Source organism: Chelonoidis abingdonii, chromosome 26 (genome assembly GCF_003597395.2).
Source record: "Chelonoidis abingdonii isolate Lonesome George chromosome 26, CheloAbing_2.0, whole genome shotgun sequence".
In the NCBI taxonomy this organism is placed as follows: Eukaryota; Metazoa; Chordata; order Testudines; family Testudinidae; genus Chelonoidis; species Chelonoidis abingdonii.
Window position 1 is genome coordinate 12,319,826 of NC_133794.1, and position 12,737 is coordinate 12,332,562.

Sequence of the window (12,737 nt, forward strand, 5' to 3'; positions counted from 1 at the left end):
GGTATGAATCAGGGATGAAACTGGCCCAATGTCTCTCTGTAAGGCATTTCTCAATTGACAGGGAGACATGGGACCAGATCGTTAAGAGGTATTGTGGTCTAATAACTGGGATTCCAAAGAGACGAGTTTCATTCTTCACTCTGCCGCTCACCTGCTGTGTGACCCTGGGCATTCGTGTTCTGTCTTTGTGCCTATGTTTACTTTCTTTCTTGTTATTAAGTGTTTGTAGAGTGTGGTCTGTTACAGTGGACCTCAGCTGGGACCTCTGCATCATATTGTAAGAACAACAACAACTAATGAAATCATAATGGGGTTACATTTTACATTCATGGGTGTAACTGACATTAGCATCTGGCACCAGTGATTTTGGTAATGTGACAAAGTTCCTCCTCTACCTTGGTGGGTCCTGCGCTTATTGGCAGATTTGTTCACCTCAGTGATCTTCCCCTCTTGTGGAACCCACAGTCTGGGTCAGCTCCTCCTGTGTCTGATCAGGAGTTGGGAGGTTTGGGGGGAACCCAGGCCCGCCCTCTACTCCGGGTTCCAGCCCAGGGCCCTGTGGATCGCAGCTGTCTATAGTGCCTCCTGTAACAGCTGCATGACAGCTACAACTCCCTGGGCTACTTCCCCATGGCCTCCTCCAAATACCTTCTTTATCCTCCCCACAGGACCTTCCTCCTGGTGTCTGATAACGCTTGTCCTCCTCAATCCTCCAGCAGTACACTCTCTCACTCTCAGCTCCTTGCCTTCTTGCTCCCAGCTCCTCACACACGCTCCTTCTCCTCTGGCTCCTCCCTGCCTGACTGGAGTGAGCTCCTTTTTAAACCCAGGTGCCCTGATTAGCCTGCCCTGATTGGCTGCAGGTGTTCTAATTAAAGTAGCTATCTCTACTGCCTTGTAGAAAGATCTTAATTGGCTCCAGGTGCCTTGATTAACCTGGAGCAACTGCCATTTGGTTACCAGGGTACTAGGGATTTGTTTAGCCTGGGGCTAACATACCTGTTTCTCAGTACTTTACTGTAGCCATCTGGCCTTGCCCCATCACAGTAATGACCAGATTTAAGTTAGACTGAAACTGAGTAGATCTTTAACCCACATCATCTTCAAGCTATGCCTGTTGTAAAACTAGGCAAACATCTAGATGAGTTGATGAACCCCCTGGAGGACCTCTGCGTACCTCCAGGGATATGTGTACCCCTGGTTGAGAATCACTGCTCTAGAATATTCCGCCCTCCATGTCTACCGATGCATCTAGGTGTTCTATGCTTTGTTCCAGCAAAAGAATCCCGCAGCTGCACAACCTGAATTCAGCTTATTTCCCCCAAAGCCACCAAAAAACTCAGTGAATGTATCTTTCTGATCTTGTGCCTTAAGAAATGCAGAAATAGAAACATAGATCTGTAATTTCTAAGGCCAGAGGAGACCACTGTGATCGGGCCATAATAGACCTTCCTCGAAATCTTTCAACAAAATTATTTCTACTAGTTAGTAGAGCTGTTCAAAATGTTGTTTTGATGGAATTTGCATTTTCAGGGAAATAAAAATATTTCCAGAAAATACTCGCTTTCCTTGACAATTTTTGATCAGAAACCCAAAATCCAAGTTTTTTCAGTTTTCAGCCAAATGTTTTTCCATTTTCAGCTGAAATGTTTTGGCTTTCCGTTGCCGAAACCTGAAAACATTTGGGTAAAAACAATAACAAAAAAAGTCAGCTCAATCTTCGGTTTTTCAATTTTCATATTTTTGACAAACAAACATTTGCCATGGGAAAAAAAAATCCCATTTTCCTTCTTATTAATATATCCCTCTACTGGGAAAGACAGTGCAGAAATATTTTGTACTATAAATTCACCTCTTGGGTAAATATAGGCAGTAACACGTCGTAAATGACAATCCAGTTTTATTGACACATACCAAAAAGTCAAAAGGGAGTATAATTAGTATAGAAATCTGTAGCCTTTTTAAGTGGTGCACTCACAAAAAACATGAAGGAATTTCATGGCAAACTGGATAGTACACATGAAGGTGGTTTGTTCAGATAAATTTTTGCTAAAACACACAGTGCTGGAGATTTTTGCGGTACCATTGCTACTGATATACTCACAAGAAGTGCAATATAAAATAAAATTATCTAGTACTGCTGGGCCAGATTCAAATGTCAATTGCAAATACGGAGTAACTCTATTGAGACCATATTTCCTGATTTACATCAGTGTAATTTACATCAGAGTCTAACCCCCTCAGACAAAGATATTCTTCCCATCTGTTGTATATGTTGCTTGAATTTTCCACCTAAGTGTTTTAAGAATTGTACTATAATTTTCTTAATTCATTCTTAATATCCAATTAATGAGACTTAAAATTGCCCTGTTGGAAAAGTTAACTGTTCTTAAAGGTATTTTTTTTTAACACAAATCCACTTTCTCTCTTTCTCTTTGTATTTCTCTTTCAACATCGTAGAAACTCTAATGCAGTGAGCTCAGGTGGAATTTTCAAACGCACTTATGGGAATTAGGAATTCGGGCCAGATTTTTAAAGGTTTTTAGGCATCTAGCGAGATTTTCAAAAGTGCCTAAGTCCATAGGCAGTTAGGCACTTCAATGTTTTTGAAAATCCCACCAGGCAACTATTAGCATCTTTAGGTGCCTAAATCCCTTAAATCTGATGCTTGGGTCCATTTTGAAAAGTGACTTCGAAATTTAGGTGTGTATATGCCATTGACTTTCAATGAGACTTTGGCTTCTAGGCCTAGATCCCCAAAGATATTATTTGGGCATCTAACTCCCACTGATTTCCATGGGAGTTAGTCACCTAAATACCTTTGAGGACCTAGATCCCAAATGGCTGTCACTTTTAAAAATGGCACTTTTGAAAATTTGAGTTAGGGGCTTTTGAAAATCCCATTCCTTGTCTTATGTGTATATACAGGTTAAATTTGTCAAAAGTACCTAAATCACTTAGAAGCCTAATTCTCATGGAAAGCCAAGAGGATGTAAGCTCCTAAATCACTCTGACACTTTTGAAAATGTTAACCGTGGTACCTAGCACAAGGCTGGACTGAGTCTAGCAGGAGCCTTTTGGCAGTGTAAATATTAAATCATAACAACTGCTCTCTCGGAAACCAATCCCTGCCCTGGTTAATTTTGTTTTAAACTCAGTAAATCAAAACCAGAGCTCTTAAATAAACAGATCTGATCACTTGTACTTCTAGCCTTTGATAACACCTGACCACAAGACTACATGTAAACTGCATGGCAAATCTCATGTTTGACTTTGGTTTAGTTTTGAAAATGTAAGGGAAGGGTAAACTTCCCTTTCAATAAAAGAACACAAGGATTAGTATTGGATATGCCATTTGTAAATCTAATCAGCGTGGCTGTAGCTAACATTTGCAAACACAGTTATCTAAAGTCAGTTTCACAACTTTAATTCCCTTCCTTAATCAATAGTCAGCTTCTGAATATATGGCCTTATTTTCAGAAGCGCCAAGTGCCCAAAGCTTCATTGACTTCAACAATTGCAGCTGCTCAGCATCTGTGATTCTTAGGCCACTTATTTTAGGAGACTACATATAGATTTTGGGAGAGATCTTCTAAAGCACTAAAGAGATTTAGGAGCACGAGTCCTAAGGACTTTCAATGGGACACTTGTTCCTAAATCGATTTGGCTGTTTTGAAAATTTCTCCCTTAGGTTCTTAGGCTTGGGTGCCAGATTTGAAAATGTTGACAACCTCTCAGGTCACACGGAATGCAACAAAGGCTCCTGTTCACTTAAGCAGAGTCTTAACTTTTAAACATGGGTTTAAGTCCCTTTTAGAAAATGCTTAAGCACACGCTTAACTTGAGCCCATGCTTAACAGCTGTCCTGAATTAAGACCCACGTGCTTAAGAACTACCATGCCAGGAGCCAAAGAAACAGGCACATCGATGTCATTCACACTAGAATTATAAAAGGGGTGGCTGAAGGAATTCAAGATGCTACAGGGGATTTCTTGGCAAAGTGATGGATTGTTGTCACAGGGGCTAGTATCAAGAGGCGGCAATACATGGGTGGGCGGGGGTGGTGGTGGTATATCTATTACTTGAGCTGTGGGGAATTCCTCAAGCTTAACTTTTAATGGTCTTTTTGCTGGAAGAGGTTTTGGAGACAATTTTCACGCCCGCGCTGGTTCCCACCCCAGTGCCTTTCCCGCTTCCGGCGCTGAAATTTCCTCCTCCGGCACTCAGCCCGCTGCCACCTCCGTAGCCAAAGCCTCCTCCGAAGCTGCCTCCGCTTCCAGAGCCGAACCCTCCGCCTCCGAGACTGAGACCGCTTCCACCTCCATAGCCGAATCCTCCTCCGCCTCCTGCTGAGCTAAAGCCGCCAAATCCTCCTCCTAAACCAGCTCCGCCACCAATTCCAGCACTAGAGCTGACCACCGCTGCAAGAAAACCACGGCCTGGTCAGATGCCTGGTTGAATCAGGTGTTCGGTTCCAGTGAAACATGGACTTTTAACTGGCCCTACTGGTAGGGTTGCTGACCCTCTAGCATTGTCCTGGAGTCTCCAGGAATTAAAGATGAATCTTTAATTAAAGGTTACCTCATGTGATGAATCCTCCAGGAATTCGTCCAACCAAAGTTGGCGACCCTACCTGCTGGGCCCACAATTGGGTATTGAACCTGGGCCCTCTGGCACTAAAAGTGTGGGCCTCTGCCACCACTGGAGATAAAAGACTAGGCCACAGAGCCTCAAAGATAGTTAGGCACCCAAGCCCCATTGAAATCAATAGGCCGTAGGTGTCTAAATGAACTGGGGATAGACCCTGTAATAGCTTATGTGGGCCAGCCATAGAGGGAGGAAATACCCACACCCGCCTAGCACGGGTTACATAAGCCCAGACGCTGCTCCCGACAGGAGAGAGATACTCACAGTAGCTGATGGGAATGACGCCCTCTCCATACAGCCTGTGGGGGAAGGCAGACCAAAGGAAGGTAAAAGTCAAATTCAGGCATCTGGCTTTTAAGATTGACATATCATATTATTCATAGAATATCAGCATTAGAAGGGACCTCAGAAGGTCATCTAGTCCAGCCCCCTGCTCAAAGTAGGACCAATCCCCAGACAGATTTTTGCCCCAGATCCCTAAATGGCCCCTTCAAGGATTGAACTGGCAACCCTGGATTTAGCAGGCCAATGCTTGAACCACTGAGCTGTCCCTCTCCCTGTAAAGATGAGTGGAAGTTTATCACAGTTGATTTTTCTGGCACATTTGAGACCTTGCAGTGCTAAGATCTTCAAAGAGTCATTGACTAAAAGGCCAGAAGGGACCATCATATTCATCCAGTCCATCGAGACCATCTGTTTCCATGTTTTCCTAGGAGGCTAGTCTGTTTCTGCCCGTGGAGCCTAAATACCTTTAAAAATCTTGTCCTAAGTGAACTGCTCAACATCACAGGAGAAGGGTGCAGTAAAAGCAGGGAACCAGACCAGATTCTCCTAATCTGCAGGCTAGACTAACCATTGTACCATCCATCCTTCTTGAATAGGGAACCCAGCCCCTAACAGAGCCATGGTAATTTTGCAAAAGGTTAGCCACCCAGCGTGCTGGGCTGAGAGTCAGGAGATGCTGCTTCCTGTGGTCCCTCCTCCATATGTTTGTCGTGTCCGCCTTTTGTCTCCTGTCCTGGGCAAGGACTTCGTAAGCTCTTTGGGACAGGGTCTGTCGAACACCTAGCCCAATGGGCTCTCGATTGCGGGTTGAAGCCTCTAGATGTGACTTCAATACAAATAATAAAGTGATTTGGGCTCTATTCTATCTCTACCATTGGCTTGCTAGGTAACCTTGGGAAAGGAAGTATCTAGCTACCCGCATACATACGCATGTATCTAACCATCCCATCCTCCATATACACTCGATCTATCTATGTTATCCTGAATTGCTATATCAATCTGCATATAGAACTTTCTCTCTCTCTCTCTTTGTGCATACATTACTATCTCTCTATCTAGGAATTTATATTAGACTCACCACTGTGTGCACCTCAATTTACTCTCAGTGCCTCAGTTTCCCTGTCTGTAGAATAGGGACAAAGATACTCCCATGCCCCCATTGAAAAGTGCTTTGAGAGCTGTGATGAAGAGTGCTGGATCTCAATGAGTCAGAAGCATTATGATCACGCTCATTATCTTGCACCCACCTGCTCTCCTCTCCCTCCAGCAGCTTCCTGTAGGTGGCGATCTCGATATCCAGCGCCAGCTTGACATTCATCAGCTCCTGGTACTCCCGCAGCTGGCGGGCCATATCCTGCTTGGCCTTCTGGAGAGCATCCTCCAGATCAGCCACCTTCATCCTGGCATCTTTGAGAGCCAGCTCGCCACGCTCCTCGGAGTCCGCGATCGCTGTCTGCAGACTGGCGCACTGCAGGGGAAGGGAGTTGGCTTCCTTTTAATTACCAGCCATTTCCCATTGTGTTTTCCGTCTTTCCTTTAACAGTGCAGAATTCACAGGCAGAGAGCTGGCTCCTATCTGTCCTTGCTGTTATTAGCACCCAGGGGGTGGCTGGCCTCTACATTTCTGTAGGGATTTAGTCTTGGTAGCTTTTTTCTGCATCATCATCACCACTAATCTGGTCTATGCTACTGAGGCACAATATCCAGTCAGAGGGTGGTGACTGATGTATATTTACTGCTGCTAAGTCTTGTGCTGGAGCGTTTTGAGCTATGGCCATCTCTGCAGCATACAAACTATTGTGAGGGCTGAGTCTCTGGCTTATGCCACGTCTACACTACGCGCAAAAATCGATTTTAGATACGTAATTTCAGCTACGAGAATAGCATAGCTGAAATCGAATATCTAAAATCGATTTACTCACCCGTCTTCACCGCGCGGGATCGATGTGCGCGGCTCGCCATGTCGATTCCAGAACTCCGTTTGTTTTAGTGGAGTTCCGGAATCGATCTAAGCGCACTCTGGGATCGATATATCCCATCCAGATCAGAGGGGATATATCGATCCCCGAGCAATCGATTTTAACGCGCCAATACGGCGCGTAGTCTAGACGGGGCCTCAGTAAGAATGATTTACTGCCATGGAGAGAAGGCTAATATGTATGTGTGTGAGCACGCGTGCACACCACTGCCCTCTGCTGGGTGGAATGAAACTACTTACATGTGATATGTCGCCCTTTACTGACTGCAGCCAGCGTGGGTATACATCCTCACAGAGTGGGGCAGGAAACTGGGTGACAGGAGTCGGCAATTTTGTCTTCTCCCATCTCTAGTGAGATCTGTTCCTACCTGGTTCCTTGCATTCTCAATCTCGGCCCGTAACCTCTGGATCAGCCGGTTGAGCTCTGAGATTTCTCCCTTTGTGTTCCGCAGGTCATCACCATGTTTCCCAGCAGTGGCTCGCAGCTCCTCAAACTAATATTCAGAAACAAGAGCAAAAAATGCCCAGCCATGCACTTTAGCTAAGCAGCCACTCATTGGGGCGGCAATAACTGCATAGCTCTGTGCACTGTTTTAAAAGAATTGAACACCCAGAGAGGAATCTGGGTTCCTCCGTTTATAGATCCACTCACCTTGTTCTGATACCATGATTCAGCCTCAGCTCGGCTCCTGTTAGCAATGTCCTCGTACTGAGCTTTGACTTCGTTCACGATGCTGCTAAGGTCCAGGTCTCGGTTGTTGTCCATTGACAGGATGACGGAGGTGTCGGACACATGGGCATTCAGCTGGGCCAGTTCCTGCAGAAGGACATGGACGTCTGAGTCACCTCTAGTGTGGAAATGTCCTGATTGCCACCATCTGCCTTTAAAAATACTGGACCTGATTCTCCTTCCATGTACACAGGTGCAAATCAGGAGAAAGTCCATTTGTGTTTTTATTAATATTGCAGTCGCATGTAAAGGGTTCAGCCCAGGTTAGGACCCCATTGAGTCAGGCACCGTATCAACACAGAATGAGATAGACCTGGCTCCGAAGACCTTATTATAAAAGTAGACAAAACAGCAATGAAATGATGTGACTCTAAGATCACAGAGCAGCTAAGTCACAAAGCTCGGAACAGAACCCACGTCTACCAACTGCCAGTCCAATGCCCTATCCGATGGACAAAACCACCTTCTGTGGTGGTCTTGATTCCCTCCCATGTTAAGCCTGCTCATGAACATAGGCCATGATTGATTTCCTAGCGAAGACGCCCCAAGACGAAGCAATACCGCATCATAGAGGGTTCTGAGGAAGTTGATCTCATCCATCAACGCATCCACCTTGGCCTCTAGGTCTATCTTATTCATATAGGCAGCATCCACGTCCTGAAAAACAGCAAGCACAATCACAATTGCCGCCTAGTGGCCTTGGCTGGGACAGAAAAGAAGCCAAGGGTTACCTAGGGGTGAAGATCAAGCGGCCTTTCCGGCTCTATGTGGGCTGGGGAAGTTGACACTTCATTGCACTGCTGACTTTTAAAGGACAAAGCTCAGCTAGGGGGTGCAGAAAGCTTATAGGGGAAGGACTCTGAAGCATTCTGGGCCAAAGATAGGGAGAGCGTAAAGCCCTGGGGCATTTTTACCCAGCTGAGCTCACATGGAGGTAATATTTTGGGGTCTGTTCACAATCCCTCCCTTACCCTTCCGAAATGCTGGCATTCTGCCAGGTCCAGGCCAGCTGTAGTGCAGTGTCGGGGGGTGGGAGTAGGGGGCAAGATGCTACCTCCAGCCCTCTTGGAAGACCTAGTGGGACAACTGTACCATGTAGGGGCAAGGAGGCATTTCAATGGATATAGACACCAAGATCTCTCAGGCGCCTTTGAAAATCTCAGCCTTCGATAATGCAAACACTATGAAAATTGTAATCGATCTCGGCACAGCTCACCTTCTTGAGCATCACAAACTCATTCTCCGCAGCTGTGCGCCTGTTGATTTCATCTTCGTACCTGTAGGGACGGAGGGGAGGCAGAGCTAGACCTCACTCATGGAATAGCAGAGACAGGAATGCAAGAATTTCTTGCCTGAGCTCCCATTTGCAAATGCCCGATTCTAAGATTAACCTGGCTACCTTTCTTGTAGCATGATTGTCTTTTCTACTGAAATTTAGGGTAATGCTTTTTACAAATTGCACTTCCTTTGGTCATGCTGATTCTTTGAATTTTTGGTTTCAAAATGCGAATATGGATGTTTAGAAAAAAGGAAATCTTTCTAGACACTATCTTCATTAGCTGCAGTCCAGGCTAGCGACAGGCTTTCGCTTCAAAGTTTAGCTTTGCAACATGATCCATATTTTCAACCTCTCTAAAGTTTTGGTGGGGGGAGAAGGGGGCTATTAAGGTCCAGTCTGCTACAGAATTCAGATTCACATCTGGATGCAGCTCCATCTCTGTGCATGTTCATGGCCCACTGGCGTTGACCCTGGTGATCTCACCTCCTCTCTCTTTCCCCATCCACTCTGCAAAGCTGCTGTAAAACTGTTCTCTATAAGTTTGCGGGATGTTTTAATTTCCCCTGCAACAGTAGTGATGCTGCTGGAATGTCATGTGTAAGGATTGAACACCAGATATTAAAACATGAGCCTGTGCTGATTAAACTAATGGAATTAATACATTTGTTTGGAGCAGTAGAAAACTCATAAACATTCTACATACGCCAGCCACTAGACTCACATGGTGTTCCATACATCTCCTGAGCAAACAAGCTCCGTCTCCTGGGTTTTTGTCCCTAACAAACTCACATGTGCAGGCTTAAGATTTCGGCCATGTGTGTTGGTCATGCCTGCTGTAAACATGAAAAAAATGTAACACAACTTGAACTGGTCGGAGAATGGAATTTCCCCTCTGGGGGAAATTCAGACATTTCAAAATTTGTCGTCACTCTGAATCAGAACAGAAAGTTGGAATTTTGACATTTTTCTCAGTGTAGAAATTCTGAAAAATTTTAAATGTGAAACATTGAACTGTTATCTTCCGGTAATATCCGATTGTTTTGTGCAGATAATGTTAAAATATGATATTTTTATCTTAAATATGTGTCTGTAAAATCTGAACTGTAATATATAGTTCAAATCATTCTACCATTAAAGTTAATACAAAATGAAACAAAACAGTAAAGTCCAAATGAAACATTTCAATGTTATCAGCATGAAACAAAAGTCAAAACAATTCATTTTAACGCTTTTCCATTGAACATTTCATCAAAATCAACATGTTCCCATAAAACTTTTTGACTGCTTTTTCCAACAGAAAACCATTCCATCTAATTTTTATCAACTAGCCCTTATTGCAACGAAGCTACCGTACAACCAAGGACCTGATACCCACCTTCCAAAGTGGAACGACTGTGAAGTATAAAATTCAGCACAGATCAGCTCAATGTCCTTCCCTTAAACATTCACTTACTTGTTCTTAAAATCCTCTACAAGGTCCTGTGTGTTCTTCAGTTCTCCCTCCATCCTCCTTCTTTCATTTAACAGGTTGTTCAGCTGCTTCCTCAGGTTGTTGATATAAGACTCAAAGAGGGGGTCGAGGTTATTCTTGTCAGAGTTGGATTTCTGACCCTGCTCCTGCAACAGGGTCCACTTGGTCTCAAGCACCTTGTTCTGCTGCTCCAGGAAGCGGACCTGAACCCCAACAGGCAAAAGATATTCGCAAACAGGTTGACATCTGAGATTCAGTAACTTGGCAGTTCAGGGGACAAGAGAGGACATATTAAATTAGCCCCTACATTTTCTCAAAAACAACAGGCCAAATCCTCAGGGTCTCTCACATTAATGTAGTCTTTAGCCAAGCAAATCTCTCATTGACTAGCTCAATTTTTAAGGCAGGCTGGTGTACTAGCTAGGACAATATAGACTGGGACTCAAGAGATCTGGATTTTATTCCGATCGCTGACCATCTGTGTGACTTCTGTGCCTCAGTTTCCTCATCTTTGTAGGTGGCATAATGATATTTAACTTCCTTTGTCGCTAAGTATTGGCTTGCTCCAGCTTTCCTTCCTTTGGGCTCAGTCTTAACTCAGGCACACTCCATTTAATGGCCTTTTCCTGAGTAAGCCCAAGTAAGGACCTCAAAACAGAAACATGGCATTGTACTTAAATAGTGACTGAGAGAAAAATGACTCAGCTTGTGGTCAAGCATTAGCAGAAAGGTGAGCGTTAGAGGAAATGCCCCAATTAGAGATTAATAACATTTTTCACTGACATTTCAAATTGTGTCCCCAAAAGGTATTGCAAATATTAATGAAATAGTGGTGAATTTTGCAATCTATATTTCACGTGTTCCCTCTTTCTGTGTGCATTCAGGGCCACCCAGGGGGGAGGACAAGTGGGGCAATTTGCCCCAGGCCCTGGGCCCCCATGAAAATATAATATTCTATAGTATTGCAACTTTTTTTATGGAAGGGGCCCCAAAATTGCTTTGCCTCAGGCCCCCTGAATCCTCTGGGCAGCCCCATGTGCATTTGGGAGTCGAGCAAATCAAGTCCCTGTCTGTTCAGGTTTCAGTGTTAACCACTGAGAAATCTGGATTCTCTTAGCTATTTAGAAGCACATTCATTTACTGGGAGATTTGAATCAATCAGTGCAAAGAGGAAACATTTGCTGGGTGAGAGACTTATTGACTCATGGGTTTTTGTAGATGTCCAAATATGAAAACATGCCTTTTCCGTTCGTTTCCACCTATCTGCCTTTTCCCACAGCATTCCCATCACCGGAGTTTCTGATAAACTCTCACCTTGTCAATGAAAGAAGCAAATTTGTTGTTGAGACTCTTAATCTGCTCCTTCTCCTCTTTTCGCACCTGTTGGATGTTTGGGTCAATCTCCAGGTTCAGTGGCGCCAGAAGACTTTGGTTGACGGTCACTTCTTGGATGGTACCCATACCAGGTGAATTGCCACCACCAAATCCTGCTGGACTTCTACCACCACCAAAGCCTCCCCCACCACCAAAACCAAGCCCACTGCCACCGAAGCCAAATCCACTCCCAGTGGCTCCACCACCAATACTGAGCCCACTACCACCAGCTCCCCCGCCAAAACTAGATCCTCCACCATGACCTCCGCCGCCAAGACCGAAGCCACCACCAGCTCCACCCCCAAATCCACTCCGGAGGTTGCTCCCACCACTGATGGAAATTTTCTTAGTGCCCCCTAGGTTATATAGGCTCCTGCTGCCAAAACTGCCTCCACCACCGAGCCTTCCGAAACCTCCACCGCCTCTTGACATGGTGAACGAACTGAAGCTGGCTCTGTGGCTACTTGGAACCACAGCGGACACTGTGCTGAAGCCCTTGCTCCCACCTCCACTTCGGATGCTGCCGGATTGCCAGCTCATCGTGGCAGGAGATATCAGAGCTGCTGCGGAAAAGGAGTAGAGTTGGCAAGCAGTGCCTTCTGGTGAATACCCCTCTGGAGACTTGCCCCTTTTATCCTTTCGGGGATCTGGGCTGGGTTGCCTGGAAGTGAAGCGATCAGTTGACCGCCTGAATGGTTTTGACATTCCTGGCAGGCAGGTGTCGAAATGAACTTGTTAAATGCTCACTGAACTCAAACACTCCCGTGGAACTGATGGGAGTCTGCATCGCTGATCGGCTTCGACCCAGCAACAGGGTTATCTAACGCCTCATTTTCCAGCAGTGAGTGCTCAAACACGGAGCTTCGCTTTCAGAGGCGAATCGTTTTTATTTTCCTGCTGCAAAACAAAGGCGTTTCGATATGAATGTGCCCCGAACTACAAGCCATGTTTTGAGAACCAATTTCAGAACCAA

At 45.0% G+C, this 12,737-nt stretch overlaps 1 protein-coding gene across 2 annotated transcripts; it reads right to left on the reverse strand.

Annotated features, from left to right (window-relative positions):
* Nucleotides 1–4,107: 4,107 nt before the first annotated feature.
* Nucleotides 4,108–12,304, reverse strand: LOC142045758 (keratin, type II cytoskeletal cochleal-like). Of its 2 annotated transcripts, XM_075061279.1 has the most exons (11): nucleotides 12,028–12,304; nucleotides 11,705–11,961; nucleotides 10,373–10,593; nucleotides 8,857–8,917; nucleotides 8,202–8,297; nucleotides 7,563–7,727; nucleotides 7,279–7,404; nucleotides 6,180–6,400; nucleotides 4,912–4,946; nucleotides 4,229–4,421; nucleotides 4,108–4,165 (listed from the first exon to the last, which is right to left on the reverse strand). In XM_075061279.1, exons 1-11 carry the CDS (start codon nucleotides 12,302–12,304, stop codon nucleotides 4,108–4,110), a joined length of 1,710 nt encoding a protein of 569 aa, XP_074917380.1. The 2 variants fall into 2 exon arrangements, with proteins under 2 accessions (XP_074917380.1, XP_074917379.1); XM_075061278.1 differs by having other exon boundaries at nucleotides 4,108–4,421.
* Nucleotides 12,305–12,737: the final 433 nt, after the last annotated feature.

Excerpts from the sequence above, each read along its gene's own strand:
- LOC142045758 (XM_075061278.1), bottom strand. The coding sequence starts at position 12,304 with ATGAGCTGGCAATCCGGCAGCATCCGAAGTGGAGGTGGGAGCAAGGGC. Across the intron at positions 11,962-12,027 it reads CTTCGGTCTTGGCGGCGGAG|CCACTGGGAGTGGATTTGGC; the intron begins GTCATGGTGGAG and ends TTGGTGGTGGAG. Across the intron at positions 4,947-6,179 it reads CTGGAGGGAGAGGAGAGCAG|GCTGTATGGAGAGGGCGTCA; the intron begins GTGGGTGCAAGA and ends CTTCCCCCACAG.